Source organism: Echeneis naucrates, chromosome 9 (genome assembly GCF_900963305.1).
Source record: "Echeneis naucrates chromosome 9, fEcheNa1.1, whole genome shotgun sequence".
Lineage (NCBI taxonomy): Eukaryota > Metazoa > Chordata > Actinopteri > Carangiformes > Echeneidae > Echeneis > Echeneis naucrates.
Genome location: NC_042519.1, coordinates 2,870,731 through 2,892,987, shown reverse-complemented (window position 1 = coordinate 2,892,987; position 22,257 = coordinate 2,870,731). Strand labels below are relative to the sequence as shown.

General features: G+C 41.0%; 1 protein-coding gene across 7 annotated transcripts in view; it reads left to right on the top strand.

Moving 5' to 3' along the window:
- Positions 1-22,257, top strand: part of abca2 (ATP-binding cassette, sub-family A (ABC1), member 2) — a 68,596-nt gene that overhangs the window by 35,184 nt on the left and 11,155 nt on the right. For 4 of the 7 annotated variants that reach the window (XM_029511367.1, XM_029511372.1, XM_029511366.1 and 1 more), the window contains 20 exons: positions 1,036-1,186; positions 1,297-1,501; positions 1,601-1,765; positions 2,408-2,588; positions 3,402-3,614; positions 4,694-4,890; positions 8,024-8,197; positions 11,940-12,136; positions 12,747-12,891; positions 13,056-13,346; positions 14,969-15,190; positions 16,428-16,530; positions 17,593-17,915; positions 18,440-18,653; positions 19,257-19,362; positions 19,441-19,552; positions 19,656-19,716; positions 20,136-20,310; positions 20,434-20,549; positions 21,673-21,820. In XM_029511367.1, coding sequence (XP_029367227.1) covers positions 1,036-1,186; positions 1,297-1,501; positions 1,601-1,765; positions 2,408-2,588; positions 3,402-3,614; positions 4,694-4,890; positions 8,024-8,197; positions 11,940-12,136; positions 12,747-12,891; positions 13,056-13,346; positions 14,969-15,190; positions 16,428-16,530; positions 17,593-17,915; positions 18,440-18,653; positions 19,257-19,362; positions 19,441-19,552; positions 19,656-19,716; positions 20,136-20,310; positions 20,434-20,549; positions 21,673-21,820 — 3,499 coding nt within the window. The remainder of the gene's footprint in view (positions 1-1,035; positions 1,187-1,296; positions 1,502-1,600; positions 1,766-2,407; positions 2,589-3,401; positions 3,615-4,693; positions 4,891-8,023; positions 8,198-11,939; positions 12,137-12,746; positions 12,892-13,055; positions 13,347-14,968; positions 15,191-16,427; positions 16,531-17,592; positions 17,916-18,439; positions 18,654-19,256; positions 19,363-19,440; positions 19,553-19,655; positions 19,717-20,135; positions 20,311-20,433; positions 20,550-21,672; positions 21,821-22,257) is intronic. The other 3 variants (XM_029511368.1, XM_029511369.1, XM_029511370.1) reach the window with 3 other exon arrangements.

The following is a 22,257-nucleotide window of genomic DNA, read 5'->3' as shown; positions in this document are numbered from 1 at the left end:
CATCAACTATCCAACTGCTGAGGTATGAGGAAAGACTGCATTCATGCCCTGTTACACAGTTGTCAGTTCAGTACCTTTAGGGTTGTTGTACTAATGAAAAGATAACTAGATTATTTAAGATTATTTTTGTGTAAAAGTGGGTACATTACTGTATAAACTGAAGCCATCATCTGATAGTAGAGCACGTAGAGCTGCAGCTCTTTTGCTATAAACATCCTGAAAGCTTTAGTTATGGATTTTGGTCTGTGAGAATCTGCATGGATTGGTTGTTTCAATGATGCAGGGAGAGGCAGCAGCTCTTTTCTACACCCCCCTTCCTTGAGCTGTCAACGGACTCACTGGGGTGATGTCTTCTTAAATCATTCATCATACTGGGAATATTGCCACTAGCATAAGCCAAAGTCATTGCATGCTGCTTGTACACAGTAGCTGTTTTATTTCCAACAAGTTCATACTGCTCCAGTACAGCAGATAAAAACAGGTCAGAGCTTCCAACTTTAGTTTGTCTGGTCCATGTGCTGGATATATCTGTAGATCGTCATCATAGCCCATCTAAAGAAAGACATAAGGTGATAGTTCAAGTTATTTGATGTGGGGTTAGTTTAAGTACTCATCTATTGTCTGTGTTTGACTGGCAGTAGATTGAGATCAGTGCACTCCAGTTTAGAGACACAATATTTATAATCAGTAAGTGTTAAATAGAGTGTGATGTGGTATGTTCAGTACAGGCCAAAAGTTTGGACATGCTTTCCTATTCATTTGAATGAGAAGGTGTGTCCAAACTTTTGGCCTGTACTGTATGTGTAAACTTAACTGATAATTGCTAGTTGCAATTTGTGGCAGTTCATGTGGCCTGTGTCAGCTGATAATAGTATAATTGTATTTGTTTCCGCAAGGATGATAAAGTAGTATAAAATAAGGAAATATCATTGACATAGATCTTTTGTGTGTTTTGAAGAACCACCTTCACATTTGTCTTCAGTGCGACTCAAATATATGAAATTATTAATGATGAAGAAATTTTTAATCTTGCAGTTTTTTGGTGTCAGTAATCTACTCTAAGGCCAAGTTGGCTTCAGCCTGTGGTGGAATAATCTATTTCCTGAGCTACGTGCCCTACATGTACGTGGCCATCAGGGAGGAGGTGGCTCATGATAAGATCACTGCCTTTGAGAAGTGCATCGCTGTAAGACCTTTTCTATATTTTTTAGTCTCCCATTTGTTCTCACTGATGGTATTATTATTCCAATAGTCCAGATGATGTGAATAAATTGTTGCCTCACACGTGTCTCCCAGTCTCTCATGTCTACCACAGCTTTTGGCCTTGGCTCCAAGTACTTTGCACTGTATGAGGTAGCAGGTGTTGGCATCCAATGGCGGACCATCAGCCAGTCACCAGTAGAAGGTGATGACTTTAACCTGGGTCTGTCCATGATGATGCTCATCATTGATGCCAGTGTATATGGAGTCCTCACCTGGTACATAGAGGCTGTCCATCCAGGTATGAACCACCACCAACCTTTGGACTTCCCACCATCCTGTTCTCAATTACCAACACTTTTGCTGGATAGAATTAGATAAACATCTCCCTCTTTTACAGGAATGTATGGGCTGCCTCGGCCATGGTACTTCCCCTTGCAGAGGTCCTATTGGTCAGGCAGTGGGCGTGTTGAGACCTGGGACTGGCCATGGTGTGGAGGTGGTGCTGCCAGGCTCAGTGTGATGGAAGAGGATCAGGCTTGTGCAATGGACCAGCGGAGATCTGGTACAGACTAGTAATTATATGGAGCTGAAGAGGTTTATGAACCAGCTTGTCATGTTTCAAACATCAACTCATATTTAAAACACACAAAGTTGGAAGACAGAAGACCAAAAGTCAATAGGATTTAGTTTGTAAAGTTACGTGTAGCTCTTTAATGACTGGGTGAAGCTTGGAGTGTTATTTCATCTTCATTGTGTAATTGTAGCCAGGTACACTGATTAGCCACAAACTGAACCTTCCAGACACGCGTCTTTATGCTTCAGTCACTTGACACACATTAACTGCACTCAGGCGATCTCCATATCAACAACTCTGAGACCTCTGTTGAATTAGTTCAGTTACTTTAAAGGAGATAAATATTTATGCATTATTTCGTGAAAATTGTTCTAATCAGAAAAGCCAAACTATGTAGACCACAATTTCATTTATAAAAGACTTAAAATGTGACTGTACAGGATCTAATATTCTATGCCTTCTACAGCAGTTACATTTCCACAAAAATCCAGTGTGACGATGAAATTATTAGGTAATTGGTAGAGAGCCGAGGCAGAAGTTTCTTCAATATCTATTTTTTACATTTTTGTATTTTTTTAAGTAATATTTAATGTATTGCACTTGTTTCTGTCTTTCTCTTTGTAACTCCAGAAGAGATGCGAGGCATTGAGGAGGAACCGAGCCACTTGCCATTGGTTGTGTGTATTGACAAACTGACAAAGGTGTACAAGACGGGCAGCAAACTGGCCCTCAACAAACTGAGCCTCAACCTCCATGAAAACCAGGTAGTTTCCTTCCTGGGACACAATGGCGCTGGCAAGACCACAACCATGTGAGTGGAAAAATACTGTACAGAAATACTGTTGCATGTTAATGCAATCAACGTGACTGATGTGACCAGCCAGAGCTTTTCTTCTCGGTTCAAGCACTTACCTCCTTCTGTCCTAAGAGATGTCATCCAAGCAGCAGTACCGCAGTTACTTGAGAACCACATTCAGTGTTGACTTGATCTCTTGTGGTCTTTTTATTGATGAAGATGATGATTTTTATTTATTCTGTTGATTAAGTTGAAATACTGTTGAAATATCTGTTTAGCACTGAAGAAATTCAGCAAAGTGTAGAGTATTATTACAATATGGAGAGATTTAACATGTGTTAATGAATAAAGTTTCATTGCAATGTGCAAATCAAGACAGGACAAGTGAGAGATGGAAGGGTCTATAGGGATGAAGCCCCATCATGATGTTATCGAATGAGACAGGCTGCGGAGGCTGTGAGAAGCATAGGAAATCCTACCAGGATCTAAACACTAGTGGTTGTTCTGTTGATGGGAAAAGAGATCTGGAAGTGAAGGGGAAAGATCATGAGTCCAGACTGGATATGGAGATTGGAGGTGGATGGTGTGAAGGAGAAGAGAATGCAATTGGTTGAGATTGTGGCGAGCTCTGATTGTCAAACACCTGATTGCAGGAATTGGTTTGAAATTCCATAACAACTTTGAAGCATTTGCTAGTATGTCCCACATTATTATGGTATGAATCTCGACAAATAAGGTGCACAAGAGCAAGTACAACTATATATATAGAATAGTGATATACAACTTACAAAACTTGCATGAACTGACTGCAACATGAAATTTTTGTAGGTCTATCCTGACGGGCTTGTTCCCACCGACCTCTGGCTCTGCCACAATATATGGTCACGATATCCGCACGGAAATGGAGCGTATTCGCCAGAACCTGGGCATGTGTCCACAGCACAACGTCCTGTTTGACAAGCTGAGCGTGGAAGAGCATCTATGGTTCTACTCCAGACTCAAAGGAATGGATGAGGAAGACATACGCAAGGAGATGGACAAGTCAGTAAAAATTCACTTGATTGAAGTTACTTCACTTCACTGGTCACACAAACAAATAGACAAGTCGACAGTGATAACGACCAAAGTAAAATTGAATTCCTCCTGGGAGGAACATGTGTGAAAGACTTAAGGTTCCCAGGGTAACAGGTAGCTTGCTTGCAATTTTCGTATCACTTGTGAATTGTAGACAAATAAGACTGTGTTATTATTTTGGATTTTCAGTCTTTGATTGCTTTATTTTGAAGTAGCTTTTCTTGTGTGTTTCATGTTTTTATTTCCCGTCTTTGTGCTGTTTCCTTCCAGTTTGATTTTCTACCCCACCCAAAAAAAATTTTCAATGTTCAATTGTGTCATCTCTTTCCTTGCTTGTGTTGATTTAGTCCTTGTCTTACTGTCTTGGCTCCTGTGTTCCCATATCATATACCCCTGTTGTTTTCTACTTCCTCTTCATGCTGCTCCTACATTTTAGAATTAACTTTTTAATTCAGATTTGCTTTTGGCTATTACTATAAAATCACTTCTTTCACAAGCATTTTATTTTTGCTCTCTGCATTTTGCTTCGTTATCACAAGCCCTAACGCTTATTTACTTTTTTTCTTTGTTATTTAGTATGTAAACGCTCACGCAGTGGCTAGAGCCTCTATTTATTGCAAATGTTGTATTTCTATTCCTTTATTAATTGCTCAATACACAAATAATGTACATTTAACAATTTGTCATTTGACAATTAACTCTAACAATTTTTGCACAGACCAAATGAAAGTCATGTAGAAGCTAAGCTCCTAATTATAAAAATTCTAAAAATTCTTCTCTTTTCTCTCATTTACAGAGACTCTTACTGACGATCAGCAAAATGAATCAAATTGAAAACATTTCTGTTAAACATAAATTAATATGATATGACTGTGGTACTGATTGAGATAGTTCAGTAAAACTGTTAATTACTGTATACAGGATTTGATGCATTGGTGGACATAGTGTCATAAAGAAGGTGCTATAGCTACTGTGTATTGTTGCAATAGATGGATAGGTAACTCAGTTCTGCAGACGTGTCTCTCTGTCTCTGTGCCTGTCTCCAGGATGATCGTTGACCTGGAGTTATCAAACAAGCGGCACAGTTTGGTGCAGACTTTGTCTGGTGGGATGAAGAGGAAGTTGTCTGTGGCCATTGCCTTCGTTGGTGGCTCCAGGGCTGTCATTTTGGATGAACCCACAGCAGGGGTAGACCCCTATGCCCGCAGAGCCATCTGGGACCTCATCCTCAAGTACAAACAGGGTGAGTTGAGGCTCTCTAGTAGACCCCATGCTTGCTATACTGCAATATGCAACAAATTCCAAAGGTTGTAATTCTATCCACAGCAGTATTAGTTAAAAAGGAACTTTAAAAAAGCTGGAATTAATTAACTGATAAAATATCTCTGTTCTTTTTACATTTACCTTCCTTCCCAAATTCTTGAACTTTTTGCCTTTTGGTTGACACCAAGGTGCATGGATTCATGCCTTGCTCCACAGAGCCAGTGTAGAGAATTGTTCTCAAGAACAACATTTTCAAAATACTACTATTTTCCTGTCATGGAATGTATTTTTTTTTTTAGGTGAGGCAAGTTCTTTAAATTTAGAAACTGTGGTCAATTTATGAAATTACAGCCTAATCAAAAATCTCTTCTGATAACAGGACAACTAGTATGTCTGCCAACTATCAAGGTGACGGGGGGCGGTCATTGTACCCTGTTATGAACAGCTTTATCACAGCAGGTTACTTTAAAATCTGCCGCTGGCTCTGATGACTCCATAGTAGTAAAACGTGAGATATCATTCATTTTGGGTAGTTCATTCAATCATTCATCATCTAACACTTTTCTGTCACAGTCCCAGATCACATTGGGTGAGGGCAGCGTACACACTGGACAGGTTGCCAGTCCATCACAGGGCTGTTTTGGATAGTTTCTATCTTGCTTATCTTAGATAATATATATCTATTATTAGTTTCCAAGCAAATTATTTTAACTGAGGGCAAAGTTATGTCACCGTCACAACTTTACATTTTAATATAATTTGTTATGCTCGTTATTATAGTGCATTAACATTTTCAGTAATATGTAAAAATATGTAAATGACAGATGAGGGGATTAAGGGGACATCATAAAGTACACCGCTGTTCCAATAACAGAATGACCTACTGGATCCTCCCATCCCCAGGAGTTTGAACTTGACAAGTCCAAACTCCCGAAGTACTTAAGAAAGGCTCTTTGTTTTAAGACATAATGGCAGCAGAGCTAACCAACGTCAGCTTCAGTCAGGAGATTGCTAGAGAGCTGAAGAACGTCACTCATTATGTGATTATAATACTGTCAGTGGGAGAATTTCAACTTTTTGTGTGTAAACTCTGACTATTACTGTGTTTCAGGTAGCGCCACACACGGTCATACACCTCATTTGGAGGAGGTGGAAAGTCGTAATATGCTATTCCTCATTGATTCATTCAAAACATGAAAGTCAATTTACTGAGTCATGAATCATGATTCCTTATCTCTGTTCACTCGTTCACTGACTCATCCCTGCTACCATAAGCTAACTGCAAAGAAGAGACAAGACTACTCGTCATTATTGTGCAACTATGACTGCAGAGACTGAATTTGATCACTGTATTAGCACTGTGGGAAAAACGGCAGCTCTAGTTTGTTGTTTCACTCCATTTCCCTCCCCACTATAAGCAGTCACTCACCTGCTCATGGAAGCCCAGTTGCGCACACAGTACATACTGTAGAGTCGTCTCATGTTACCCTTTTCAGATTTACAGCCTATAAATCCTGACTCCTCTTGTCCTCTCAACCGTGTGAATCCTTACACTTCTCGTGGTGACCCATTCAGAGTCAAACTTATGAGCCCTGTGTCTCTCAGTCCCAGTTCAGCAGTAGCACATCCACATACCCCCTCTCTCACCTGAGTTTAAAGTTTGCTGCGATGCTCTGGTAGAACTCTGGTTGAGGGAAATCATTCACTTTATCAGCCAATCAATCATCCAATCAAACGATGTTTATACAGTACTTTTCAAACAAAGAACAATGTTTTTCAAAGTGCTTTACACACTAAAAAATAAAAATAAACAAGACACTGTCCCCAACTCATGCCACATCACAATCCACACTCGCATGCACACACATGCACATCCACTTACACAGATTAAAATTGGTCATTATTATTGTCTCACAGAGTATAAGTACGCTGAATAAAAATGTCCTTGAAGTTAATAACTTTCCTGTTTCAAATCTGTGGTTTTAACAGGAAGGAATCAAATTTCCCATCACTAGTTGCCAGTCACCTGTGGCTGAACATTTCTTAATACTAGCTGTGTGGAGCAAAACATGGATAGTCAATCAATGCACTTTTGTGCCGAGCAACCAATAGGTAAAAAGTTTACCCAGTGACACATTTTACACAGCCCCTCATTACATTATTTTCCTCATAAATTTCAGCATGCATGAAGAAATTAAAATTAAAAAGAATTCAGGAAGAACTGTAAATGCATGAGGGCAGGTAAAAGTGTAAATGGTATGAAGGATAGTAATATACAAAGAACGTGTGAGGGAATGCAAACGTAAAAAGAGAAGACATTTAACAGTTAATTGATGCATACATGTATTTTTTGAGTGCAATTCAATGGCATCAATTTATTATTTGACTTATTTTTTTAATTTAATGGCATAGGAATTTACTTATTACCTTGTCATTGCTGATTAATTTATTTATTTAACATTTTGGCAGTGCCGTTCCTCCAACAATGAGACCACCTGAGCCAACAATTCCTCCTTAAGTTTGCCAGTGACCCAGATATTGTTTTAATTATGGAGCATGACATTTTTTTACACTGAACTAGAATATTAGGGCACTCCCTATAGAAATAGCCAATAGGACATTTTCAGTGGCCTCATAATTATTACAATGTAAACCCTTTTTGATGTTTGAAGCCTAAATAAAATCTGCAGAAATAAAATGCTAATGTCAAGCTGTCAACCAAATATTCCTCAGTAACATGACATGTGACATCAAGTTGTTGTTTGGTTCATTGGGCTCTTTTCAACAAAACCCTTTTAACATATCCAGCTTGTTTAATGTCTTGGCATTTTTAAAACTAAAGCTTAAAGAAGTTTGGTGACTCTAAATTGTCTTTAGACCTGAGTATGAGTGGTTGTTTGTTTCTGTCTTTCTGTGTGTTATGGCCCTGTGATGGACTGGTGACCAGTCCAGGGTGTACCCCCAAATGAAAGCTTAAGGAAATCACAACCAGGGTGTGACAATGTCTTTGAGTTATGTAAACCACAGATCTTATATCAGCCATCTACACCGCCCTGATCATTTCAGTGCTAATCAGCTGCTGTACATGTGTGTAACTCTGTGTTGTACTTTAGGCCGCACAATTCTTCTGTCCACTCACCACATGGATGAAGCGGACCTTTTGGGGGATCGCATCGCCATCATCTCGCATGGGAAACTCAAGTGCTGCGGCTCACCGCTGTTCCTGAAGAGCACCTACGGAGATGGATATAAACTGACACTGGTCAAAAAGCAGAGTGAAGGCCGAGGTGTGTTTCAACATGTAAATGTGCAGTTTTTCTGAATGGCACTCATTTTCAGTAGGCTTGGGTGAGAGATTTACATTGAAATTGATAATCGGAAAATGTGTTGTTGAATCCAATGATACCATGATGCACTTATAGTTTTGCAACTATATTAATAATATTTTATTATGTTATTATTGCATGTGTGTGACCTGTGAACCTGGGGGTTAGGGTTAGGGTTAGGGTTAGTGGTCCCAGGTGAGGGGCCATACAAAGAGTGGTTCAATGATCCCATGAAACACAGACGGAAGGAAATAGTGACCCTGCCTGGAGGAAGTACTCAGAAGCCCGCGGCTGCGCACCACTACGTTGGAGTTTTCCCCGGTGGACGAGAGGGTGGGGGGGGGGACTCTGACTGTTGTGAGTGCATGTGAGCAATGATGGAGACACCTGGAGGGGCGTGATTGGGTAGAATGGCCTTCCTGATCTGAACCCAAACGGTGGATTGTTGTTGGACTTCTGTGCTAGCCATGGAATGTCCATAACGAACACCATGTTCATGCATAAGGATCCTCATAAGTGTACTTGGTACCAGAGCACCCTAGGCCAAAGGTCAATGATCGATTTTGTGATCGTGTCATCTGATCTGAGGCCGCATGTGTTGGACACACCTCCGGCAGAGCATTTCCAGCATCCCTGTGGAGGTTGGGAACATTGAATCTGAGTGGGTGATGTTCAAAACGTCTATTGCCAAAGCTGCTGTGGGGAGCTGTGGCCTCAAGGTTTTAGGTGCCTCAAAGGGCGGTAACCCTCGGACACCGTGGTGGACACCGGTGGTCAGGGAAGCCGTCCGACTGAAGAAGGAGGCCTTCTGGGATATGTTAGCCTGGGGGACTCCTGAGGCAGTTGCAGGGTACCGACAGGCCCGAAGGGCTGCAGCCTCAGTGGTGAGGGAGGCAAAGCAGCGGGTGTGGGAGGAGTTTGGAGAACACATGGAGAAAGACTCTCAGGAGGCACCAAGATGTTTCTGGAAAACCATTTGGCATCTCAGGAGGAGAAAGCAAGGGAACATCCAAGCCATCTATGGCAAGAATGGTTCACTGTTGACCTCGACTGAGGAAGTAGTCAGAAGGTGGAAAGAGCACTTTGAGGAACTCCTGAATCCAACTTGCACGTCCTCTGGGGTGGAGGCAGAGCTGGAGGATGATGGAGGATCAGTGTCGATCTCCCGGGAGGAGGTCACTGAGGTAGTTGAACAAATCCACAGTGGCAAAGCCCCGGGGATTGATGAGATCCATCCAGAAATGTTGAAGGCTCTGGGTGTTGAGGGGCTGTCGTGGTTGACACGCCTTTTCAATATTGCGTGGAAGTCTGGAACAGTACCAAAGGAGTGGCAGACCAGGGTGGTGGTTCCCTTGTTTAAAAAAGGGGACCAGAGAATGTGTGCCTATTACCGGGGCATCACACTCCTCAGCCTCTCTGGGAAAGTCTACTCCAAGGTGCTGGAAAGGAGGGTCTGCCCGATTGTTGAACCTCAGATTGAAGAGGAGCAATGCGGATTCTGTCCTGGTCGTGGAACAACAGACCAGATCTTAACTCTTGCATGTATCCTGGAGAGGGCCTGGGAATATGCCTATCCAGTCTACATGTGCTTTGTGGACCTGGAGAAGGCGCATGACCGGGTTCCCCGGGATATGCTGTGGGAGGTGCTGTGGGAGTATGGGGTGAGGGGGTTTCTGTTGAGGGCCATCCAATCCCTGTATTCCCAAAGTGAGAGCTGTGTCAGAGTGCTCGGCAATAAGTCGGACTTGTTTCAGGTGGGGGTTGGCCTCCGCCAGGGCTGCGCTTTGTCACCAATCCTGTTTGTGATTTTCATGGACAGGATATCGAGGCGTAGTCGTGGGGGAGGAGGGCTGCAATTAGGGGAGCTGGGGGTTACATCTCTGCTTTTTGCGGATGATGCGGTCCTATTGGCTCCATCGGCCTGTGACCTCCAGTGCTCACTGGACAGGTTCGCAGCTGAGTGTGAAGCAGCTGGGATGAGGATCAGCACCTCTAAATCCATGGTTCTCAGCAGGAAACTGGTGGCATGCATACTCCAGGTAGGAAATGAGTCCTTACCCCCAATGAAAGAGTTTAAGTATCTTGGGGTCTTGTTCATGAGTGAGGGTAAGATGGAGCATGAGATTGGCTGGAGAATCGGAGCAGCAGGGGCGGTGTTGCGTTCGCTCTACCCAACTGTTGTGACAAAGAGGGAGCTGAACCACAAGGCAAAGCTCTCTGTCTACTGTCTTTGTTCCTACCCTCACCTATGGTCATGAGCGGTGCGTCATGACTGAAAGAACAAGAACGCGGGTACAAGTGGCCGAAATGGATTTCCTCAGGAGAGTGGCTGGATTCTCCCTTAGAGATAGGGTGAGAAGTTTGGCCATCCGGGAGGGACTGAGAGTAGAGCTGCTGCTCCTTCGCGTGGAAAGGAGACAGTTGAGGTGGTTCGGGCCTCTGATAAGGATGCTACTTGGACGCCTCCCAAGGGAGGTGTTCCTGGCATGTCCAGCTGGGAGGAGGCCACGGGGCAGGCTGAAGGCCAGGTGTGGAGAAGGTTTTTGTGTAGTTCTCAAAAGAGATGGGAGTAAAGGTAGGCGAAGGTGTCCCAAAAGAGGAGCCGAGTCAAAGATAGGGTACATAGTGATGGAATGAAAGAACAGCCCAACAACACCCCTCATCCACCACCCAGCCATCCACACCCACCACTGACATCTCACACCCCAAACACGATCCAGAATCCTGGCTGTTTCTTTCAACATGTTGTTCCTGTTTTTTCTTGTAAGAGGAATAAGATATTATTTTTCCTCTGATGACAGCCTTCCCAGCTTCCCAAATCAGAGAGGAGATACATTTGGAAAGTTATTCCATTCCTTCCTTATTAACAAGTAAAATTCTGGATCCCTTAGTAGTGAGGTGTTAAAGCACCAAGTGGAGGACTGTTTCAACCCTAACCGGTGCATGATCATAATGTGCATGATTATAATTGGGTGTATGCTGGTGTTGATTTTTTTGTGCAATAGAGTTGTTTGACAGGAAAAATTCAATTCTTGTAAAAGAGTAACGCACAGGGGAGTAGAAGATGTATTCCCTCTTTGTAGGATTTTTGAGTCTCCAGCCATCGCCAAGTCCAAAGTCATCCATATATTCATTTAGGACCAGGAATTGCTGATTGCAGTTTCTTTGTGTGTGCTGTGTTATGAGAACAATTCATAGAATGATTCAGGACTCAATGGTCGTAGTTAATGTGACTGATATGTCAAAATTGCAAAAAAAAGTTGAAGTTTGTGAAGTTAAGAAAGCAATTTATTAAAGATGAGGCTGATGACGCCTTCTGGGTCAGTTATCACACTGTTTAAAATAAATAGAAATGTCCCATGGACCAAAATGAAGTCTCCTCTTTGTCTACTATTGTAACAAGAGGAAAAGATTTGGTTAAAATTTGAAATGAGATTTTTCTTCTCAATCGTGTAGGTGGATTTCTGGAATGAGGAAGATATCTGCTTTTAAATTTGTGATGTAGTCCATAATTTATTTATTTATTTATTCTCCTTAACTTGTTAGACTGGCCCAATCTCTTCATCTCATCTGCTGCTCGTGGTTCTGCGATGACACTGTTTTCTTTCTCTTCCCTCTCTGTCTCACTCTTTTCCATTTCACTTTAATCCTCCTGTTCTCCTTTGCTCCATCCACCCATCCATGTATTCTTTTTAACTGTCAGGCCAAGGAAGCCAGCTGCAGCCGCCCTCGTCTCTGTCTCCATCCTCCTCTCTGTCGCCTTGCTCAGAGGCTCGAGTCACTCAGTTTATCCGCCATTTTGTGGCATCCTGCCTGCTAGTGTCTGACTCCAACACTGAGCTGTCCTACGTGCTGCCCTCTGAGGCTGTGAAAAAGGGCTGCTTCGAGAGGCTGTTCCAGGTACAAACACACCGAAATCTCTTGTCTGGTTTATGGCCTTCTCTTACTGGACAAACATTGAAAGCTGGCACTGTTCGTATTGATATACAATATAAACAACAATAGTTTTTTATACTACTGTCAATGCAGTTTGCTGGGCATTAATTTTCTAACTCCCTGGACTCTCTGCTGGACTACTGCTCGTCCAATAAACACTCCCTATAATGAAGGAGGTGGAGAGAACTATCTAAAAGTACGCATTAGTTGTCAACTGGATCATGATGTCAACGACCAAATTTATGAGTGCAATTTTTATTTTTTTATTTAATTTTATTTAAAGTTTTTATTGTAATTTTGGTCAAAACTACATCCTGTAGCCAGAAAAGTGTCAGTTCATTAGAGAAATGGGACCCTAATGAAGACCAGCAGCTCTGACAATTACGGGAACCTTCTGAAAAGTGTTTGATAATGAAGATTTTAGAAAGAATGTCATGAATGGAAATCTTCATTTCTGTAAAGCATTATTCATTTGTCCTAGACTTTGTTAACCCACAGCGAGACAGACACAGATAGACAAAAAGAGAGAGACGAACAAAAATTTGTGATACTTTTCTGCTGTATGTGCCTCCAGGCTTTGGAGCAGAGCTTGGACAGCCTGGCCTTGACCAGTTTTGGAGTGATGGACACCACCCTGGAAGAGGTCTTTCTAAAAGTGTCTGATGAAGACCAGTCTCTGGAAAACAGTGACGCTGGCGAGACCTCTCCTGTGCCTCCAGGTTTTTCAACACTTTTTTAGTTCTCATGAATAAGCCATGACTTTTTCACTTTTTCATATCTGGAAATTGTGCACTGTCTGAGTTTAACTTCCAGGTTTAGACATTTTTCAGAGTTCATTCTTTGGCCCCAGGTGATAACCCCCCCTTCTCTCTGTCATGGGCAGATATGAAGAGTTCCCCAGGAAGCAGCTCAGTGGGGAAATCTTCAGTGGGTTCAGGGGACCTATGGGGCCCCCAGGGTGAGAGTGCACCTTCAGTGGAGAGTGAGAAGCTGGAGGTGGAGCTAAGCAATCTAGTTACATGTTCAAAGCTGAGCCATAGCCAGTCCTCTCTCAAGTCCACCTCGTCCATCGGCTCAACAAGAGGGGAAGAGGGGGGTCTCTATGCAGACTTCTATGGAGATTACTGTCCGCTCTTTGACAATGGCCAAGAGTCTGACTCTGCCAGCCTGAGGGGTAAGACAGCAAGTTGGCAGCTGAATTTTGTCAGACACAGAACTCCATTCCAGGCACTGAACCTCATGAACACACAGATGATTGACACTTGAATGATAAATCTGCGTTTCACCTCACTCAAGAAACACTCTTATAATATATAAAATATAGGTGTTAGTCGGACAGCCGTCACAATTAATAGCTTTCTCATATTCAGAATTTTCTTTTTAATTAAAACTAATTGTGTGGTAAATCTTTGTCTAAAGGCTCCACCCAATGGTCAAACAATGTGCATGAATTGAATATTTAAATATGTCACAGAACTCAAATAAATATTAAATTAATATTAAATGAATAAATACATTAGTTTAAAAAGTTAAGTTATTTATACTTAAAGTCTTTTTGGTGTCCCCTAGATAGTGACACACAGGGCCGAGATAGTTGTGCTGTTGTTCAGTCTTTTTATAAATCTCTCAAAACAGACATAAAGCTATTGTGCATATTAATATACTCATAGGTCTTGAAGAGTGCTGCTGTGAATGTTATAAAACTTTTTCAAAGTATTTTTTAGTGACTCTGCAGGGAGCCAACTAATAAATGTCCCCAAGTGATGCCACTTGAGTCAGTCACTGCAGTTCAGTCTCAATAACAATTTTCTTCCCTAAAAAATTTGCCTCTACCTCATTGTAACACAATGTAACATGTAATGACTTCAATATGTCAAGGACTTAAGGAGAGACAACAGTGGTGTTGAGAGAATCTGCACTTACAGCAGGATTTAGTTTTTTTAAACCAACTTTATTTATAACTCTTGACAGACAGCTACAAAGACAAACTGAATAATTTAAGTCTCTGATTCAAGTGAAGTTTCTCATCCAAGACATGAACATCCATCCATAGAAAGGTATTATTTCAGTCTATATGCAAACAGCATCTAACCACCAACTACTAAGAAACAAAACCAGTACACTTAAAATGACGCACTGACATGCTGGACGGCTATACCATGGATGGAGTGTAAACACACGGGTAGATAAATCTGAGCCAAATATAGTGATCAAAATTTATACAGACAAAAGTACAGTTTCCTCGCACTATGCATTACATTTAAAAAAGTTAAAAAGTGTATCTGAAAAATTAATTGACATGTAATTTAATTTAATTTAACATTTATGAAGTATCTTGATGATTATTTCAATATGCTTTTTTTTTGCAAGTTCTTGTAAACTTTAGCTAGATTTAAGAGAGGAACTCTGGCTGATACTTTAGTAAAGAATCTCCTTAAGATTAGATACTTTTTGACCACAGCAAGACCTGGTTGTTGGGGATACAAGGAAGTAAACATTGTGGCTAGTAGCTCGTTCTTCATATCTGTATAAGTCTTGTGGCTGGAGTCCTCATTAGTAGCGATCAGCTATTATTGTGGTTAATGTACTGCTTAGTTTTGACAATGAAGAAAATTACAATAAAAAAGGTAATTTTTTTATAATAATAACAGACGGTGTGATCCAATGATCCTTTTTTTAACTGTACATTGAGTTTCATAATGTTTTAGTATCCAGATTGAAAGACGTTTATTGCAACTGTTAGATATTTATATATTTTGCATTTTTTTCTTCATGTGATGTTTCCTTCTTCTCCAGAAGACACAGAGAATCCATCGTCCCCAGAGCCAGAGGTCCAGGAGGGGCAGGGCAGCTTCAAATTGGAGGGTTGGTGGCTGAAGCTAAGTCAGTTTCATGGTCTCATTGTCAAGAGGTTCCACTGTGCCAAGAGGAACACCAAGGGCCTCTTCTCTCAGATTCTCCTACCTGCTTTCTTCGTCTGTGTGGCCATGACTGTGGCCTTATCTGTGCCAGAAATCGGTGAGGTTTAGGCACAATGTTGTTATTTAGTGCTATTGGTTACAGGGAGGGGCGTCATAGTGTTGTGTACTGGTGCCTCACAGCAAGAAATCTGTGGGTTTGATTCCCTGGCCTGGGTCCTTGTAGTTTGCATGTTCTCCCTGTCCCCGTACTCTGGTTTCCTCCCACCATCCAAAGACATCATGTTTAGGTTCATTGGTGACTCTAAATTGTCCGTAGGCCCGAGTGTGAGTGTGAGTGCGAGTGCTTGTTGGTCTCTGTCTGTCTCTGTGTGTTGGCCTTGCAATGGACTGGTGACCTGTCCAGGTTGTACCCCGCCCTCGCTTCATGTGACCCAGAAACCGAAATGCAGTAGAAAATGAATGCATGAATGGCTATACAGATGGTGACAATTCTCTGTTGTACTCGTTATTTGTTCATCTCTGATGCATTATTCTCACTCCTCTACTTTAATCTTACCATTAAACGCTCTTATTCTCCTATTTCCTCAGCCTCTTCACCTGCTCTAACAAAAACACATATCTATTCTGCACAGAATTTAGCTTTCAGCCTTTTAATAGGATCCAATAGAAATGACCACATTATACCAGCTTATACTCCTTGTACTGGCCCCAGTTGCACTTTAGAAGTGATTTTAAGATCCTATTATTCACCTCTAAAGCGCCTCACTGCCTCTCTTCAAACTTTATTTCAGATACTTTGACAGCATATGAGTAACCTGAGATCAAGCAAAGCTAAAAATTTGATGTGACGGTGCTTTCACAATAAGAGCTCTATGAAATGGGCTGCCTGAGGAAATCAAGTCAGCAGAATCACTGACCGCCTCTAAATCTCTGTAAACACACTTTAAGTGTTTTAGTGTCACCTTTTTCAAGTGCTGAACAATCCATCGTCTTTTGCAAATTGATCAAATAACTCATGTATGTGGCCCTGCCTGCAGGTTCCACAATCCATGAAATTGGAGCACAAAATAACCAGTAACACGCCAAATGACTTTACCCTGGATTTCTCTCTGACAGTTTGTATTATGGCCATATCTGTCATCTCTACATCATATTTTACCGGCTTTTCACTTAAAGGTTCTATGTTCAGCCAGGTTTGGTGACTATACAAACAGTACAATAATGTGTAGCCATTAAAGAAATATGCTTTTGAATATGTTTAAGTAATAATATGACTGAACAACTTTCACTTTCACCAAACTAACTGGATGAATATCCCATTGCTTGTTTTCCAGGAGACTTGCCCCCACTGATCTTGTCCCCATCTCAGTATCACAACTATACACAACCTAGAGGCAACTTCATTCCCTATGCTAATGAAGACAGACCTCAGTACAGGTAATAGACTTTTAGCATGGTTTCAATCTGATTTGTTAATATTTAATGCAACATTGTACCGATAAAGTAGGAATGATTGTACAAAAGTGAGTCCTGTCTTTCTAGTACCAAATTTGCAAGAAAGAAGAGAAAAAAGGAACTACAGGATAAACACTTGATTTGTCTCACAGATTAAAACTGTTTCAGCACAACAAGGCATCAGGAGCATTCATACTGCCTGCCCCAGCTGATGAACAGGACTGGTTAAAAAAAACAACAACTTGATTGTCTTAAATAATAAGAATTATAATAATAGTAAATCTTACTGCCAAATATGATACTTACATTATCAATTTTTTCATACACATTTTAAAGACCAAAATGCTCTTATGGCACTTTATATTCATAGGCATCACAAATCCAGAGTTGAGTGTTGAACAATTCACACTTTGGTTTAATGCAAATCAGGCAACCACTTGTGTATGGAACTCTTTTCCCCGTTCAAAGGCTACGCGACTAAAGAATAATGTGTTTCTGTGTAGCCAGTTCTACAGATAGGGTCACCACCAACATGTTTCTTTGAGACAGAGACAGAACGTGACAAAGAGACACTGAATGGATCAATGTGCTGCTCCAAGTGACAGTGAAATCAGCTTTCCACTGTGGAAGCAGAAATGGCCCTTCAGTGTACCATGACACAAATCCTTTTGCCCTGGTAAAAGTACGCAATCTAGGCATCCCCCAAATGTAATGTGACTTGGATGCGTTCACACATGAAGTACGCACTGTCCGCTTGTCACGGGAGCAACTGAAACAGATGTTAATACCAGCTTTGAACAGTGCCAGTATTATACAGAGAAATGTTGCAGTGACTTTTACAAAACACATTTGTGTCACAGTTCTTGTCTCGCTGAAACCTCTGGTAGTTTTGTTTACCAATTACGGTGTGTAAAAAGAGGAAGTTAAGGTCTGAGTAGCCCCAATAGCCTCATAGCTTATGAGGTTGCCTTGGACTTTAAATACTAAAATGTCTGTTTATTTTAACCACAGTCTGAAAGTAGCATCTTTGTCCTCCCCTGTAAGGAGTAAGCTGTTGCCAAACGCCAGTCCACAGAAGATCATCAACACCCTGCGCCTGCCCTCGGGAGTGGGGGCTACCTGCGTCCTCAAAACCCCCTTTAACAGCACCCTGGACCAGCTGGCCCAGACCCTCAACCCTAGTGCCAACAACTCCAAAACTCTGGCTGCCCGATACTTTGACTCCATGTGTCTCGACTCCTTCACACAGGGCGTCCCACTTTCCAACTTTGTACCCCCACCACCTTCACCAGCACCTTCAGATGACCCAGACCCCCGTTTTGAGGATGGACTGTGGAACTTCACAGTTCCTCCAACCACAATTCATGGTGAAATGTCTCAATATGTGATACTGATTTTCTAGTTCATACTACCACTGCAAACAATGAACAATCAAGTGAAACCGTTAACAGGTAGTTAATGACAAGTCAGTGAGTTTATAAAAAAATAAAGTTCCATGTGATCTCATCAGAGCAGGTCTAAATGTTATCAATGTAAAATTTTATATTTCAATTTAGCATCAATAGCGTGAATTCATGGACCCTGTCCTGTGTCACAAGTTAAAATTAGTGGTGGTGACATAATTATGTGAATAATATTTTCAATTATTCATGACCTGAACACCACAGATTATATGTCCAGGGATGTGGACATGAATGTGCAGCTGAATTCACAGTACTAGTGAAAGGTTCAGGCATGCTTTCCCATTCAAATGAATGGGAAAATGGTTCTAAATGTTTGATTGTTAGTCTGTTTAGACTAGACATTCACACTACTACTAATTCAACCTGTGCTTCACCTTATTTTAAGTTGCATGAGCTGTACTAAGTTAAAGCGTCTCATGTTTCCTCAGAGCCTGTGACGTCTCCTCCAACCCTCCCTCTGTCTATCCATGAGCCAGTCCGTTGCATCTGTTCCATGCAAGGGACAGGCTTCTCCTGCCCTAGTGGCGTGGGAGGACGCCCACCCCTCATGAAGGTGGTAACAGGTGACATCCTGGTGGACATTACTGGCCGCAATGTCTCAGAGTATCTGCTCTTCACATCTGACAGACTACGCTTGCACAGGTACTGTAGGTGTGCTATAGGAACAATTTCTAAACTGAGAAGGATATGAAATGAAATAGTAAACTGACAACCTGACTGGCCTGTCAATAATCTTTCAAAGAACAGTAGTTTTTGTTCAATTTAATTTTTTATGTTTCTGTTTAGTGTAAGAAAAATATTTCATATAATGAATCCAAATGAGGAAAAAAGAAAATTATTCTTAAATCAAAATGCAATACATAGTCTTGATTGTATTATCAGGCTGTTTGCGAGTTCACTAATACTTCCACTAAAATATAGTCATCTTCAGGTTTATGGGAATCATCTCACATGAATGCTTTGTAACACTTAAGTATTAACATATTGACTTGTACGGTGCACAAAGAAGAGTGTGTACACTATTTACAGGGACAATCATACATAATGACTGTGTAAAGGATTCTGCATAATCTTCAACTAATCTTCAACATAATCTTCAACTCTCATTCTCATTTCATTGAACTTCACAGTAACTCCAGCATGTCCCAGTTACACGTTGATGTGAACAACTACATTATTCAGTAAAATCAGATTGAGACGACTTATTACTGTTTCTATTTTGTTCAATGACTTTGTTCACAATAGATACGGTGGATTGACAGTGGGGAACATCCAGAAATCAATCCCAGCATCCTTTGGGAGAAATATACCTCCAATGGTTCGAAAAATAGCAGTTCGCAGATCAGCTCAGGTGAGATGGCTTGAGGAAATCAGGGTCAGAGTTACACAGTATATATAATGACTGACAAAAAAAACCTTTCGTGTTCAGGCTCTATACAACAACAAAGGTTACCACAGCATGCCAACATATCTGAATGTCCTCAACAACGCCATCTTGCGTGCCAACCTACCTGCATCTAAGGGCAATCCCGCAGCCTATGGTAATTACATACTAGTTACATGATTTGCAGTGGCATTAGAGGGTGAGTCATAGTGTTATTATAATCTACTTAAATAGTGTTTTGTGTTTATATTTCTTTCCAGGTATAACACTGACAAACCACCCAATGAACCGAACCAGCGCCAGCCTCTCCTTGGACTACTTGTGAGTTGCTCATTAGCACTATTTAGTCTTAGTGCCTTAGAAATAATATATAATATCAAGAATTTAACTGTAACTTTAGGTCTTTCTTTTGTAGACTGCTATAGTTAATGTAGATCTGGGAAAGTTTGCAGGCTGGATGAACTGTTTATTATTCATAATAGTCCAGTAGTAGTGACATTTTAGAAGGTATCCTGACCAGTTTTGTCTGTTTGAATTCAGGACTCTAAATTCAATTTGGACATAGTTATGAATGGGTTATGATATATGTTTATTATTGGATTGTTAACATCCCAATCATGCAGTGCAAATTTTATGTGATATCCCCTTATATCACTATGATATCACTACTTATATCACTGCTTACCCTTCCTGTCATTTGCTCCCATCTCCTCCCTTTTCTTCTTGTGCTCTATCTCCAGGCTTCAGGGAACAGATGTGGTGATTGCGATCTTTATTATTGTGGCTATGTCCTTCGTGCCAGCCAGCTTTGTGGTTTTCCTGGTTGCAGAGAAATCCACAAAGGCCAAACATCTGCAGTTTGTCAGTGGCTGTGACCCAGTCATCTACTGGCTGGCTAACTACATTTGGGACATGGTGAGGGGCATATGTGTGTATGTGTGTGTGATTGATGCTGACCAATAGAAGCCTATGATATGAAGTTGACCATCTCAAGCTCTTTCAAGCATGACCATCTTCTTTTTTCTTGTCTATTTTCAGCTCAATTATCTGGTTCCTGCCACATGCTGCGTCATAATTCTGTTCGTGTTCGACCTCCCAGCCTACACCTCCCCGACCAACTTCCCTGCTGTCCTCTCCCTCTTTCTTCTGTATGGGTGAGCCATTCGAGTACAGACATATGCACAGATATCACTTTTATGTATATCATGGTCAGTGACTATAAAGATATATAGTTTAGTGTTCATACTGACTGTCTTGGAAGTAAATTATTCCCTCTTTTTCATGTCTAATTTTCTCTCACACTGTTTGTCCTTTTTGTCCCTAATAAAATGTGTATTTAATTGCATTAGTAATGGTCTTAAAAACATCATAGTGAAAGACTGAATGAAAAACATTGATTTATCTTCTACTGCTTATCCGGTTCCGGGTCGGAGGGAGTCTATCACAGGGCCAACACACAGAGAAAGCCGCTCACACTCATACTCAGACCTACGGACAATTTAGAGTCACCAACCAACCTAAACATGATGTCTTTGGATGGTGGGAGGAAACCCACGCAGGCACCGGGAGAACATGAAAACTCTGCACAGAAAGGCCCCAGGCCGGGAAGCAAACCCACGACCATCTTATTGTCGGGCAACAGCGCTAACTACCATGCAGTCGTGCTGCTCCTTCTTTTTTTTACTTGTGTTCACTTCAAAAGTCAGCGTAATATGTTGTCTTGCCAAATGGTTGCAGTATATTCACAGTATAGCCTTCCTTCCACTGTTTCCAAAGAATTTCCTATTTCACAATGCAGGTAAATTAACCTTTTCACACATTAAAACACATTTAAAGAATTAAAGTTTGGCTCGTAATTTATTTCAAATGGCATGATAACACAGGCTGGCTCAATTTATAATCAAGATTAATTTAACTCTCCAATTTCTTACAGGACCACATATATGAATGAATGAAAAAAAACATATACTGTATATATCCATGTATCCCATCACAAAACTTATAAATGAGGAATAAATACAAGTATGAAATGTCCAAAAAACTTAGTAGTAAGTAAGTAGTAAGAGAGAGAAAAAGAAAGAATGTCAACTGCAAACCATATTTAAATTCCCTTCCAATGTTACCCAGAAAAGCAGCAGCAGTTCCAACTGCTACTGTTAAACTACTGTTTGTTTAGAATGCAACCACGGTATTTAGCTTCATGTTTTTAATGTGACCTGGAAACAGCACCAAATGCTCAACAGCTCCTAACATCCTTAATGATTTTGTTCCTTCCAGGTGGTCTATCACTCCCATCATGTACCCAGCTTCCTTCTGGTTTGAGGTTCCAAGTACAGCCTATGTGTTCCTCATAGTCATCAACCTCTTCATTGGCATAACTGCAACTGTTGCCACCTTCCTCCTCCAGCTCTTTGAACATGACAAGGTCAGTCTGACTCTTGATATTGTAATCTTAGATACAGTACTTAAACTTATTCTGAGTTTTTAACTACTCATGTAAATTTTTGAGATTATTTGCTTTAATTCATGTGCATTTACAGCCATGTCACTTTCCCTAATATGGTTATAATTTACATGTCAGACAGTGAAAATAAACAAAACAAAACATTTCTTTAGTCAGGTACAGCAGATGGGTTGTACTGAATCTTTTAATTATTCATGGTTTGGAGTGTTATGGTTCGACATGCAATAAACCAATCAGTGTATACTTTCCCTTTAAAAACCAAGCAGTCCCCCATCTTTGTGTATTACTAATGCAGAGTTGGTGTAGTTCTCACAGTCTGTTTGTGGTGAGTGGATCACATATTGTAATATGTGATCCACTCACACCCACCACCCCCACACACACAGCAGCTGCAGCTG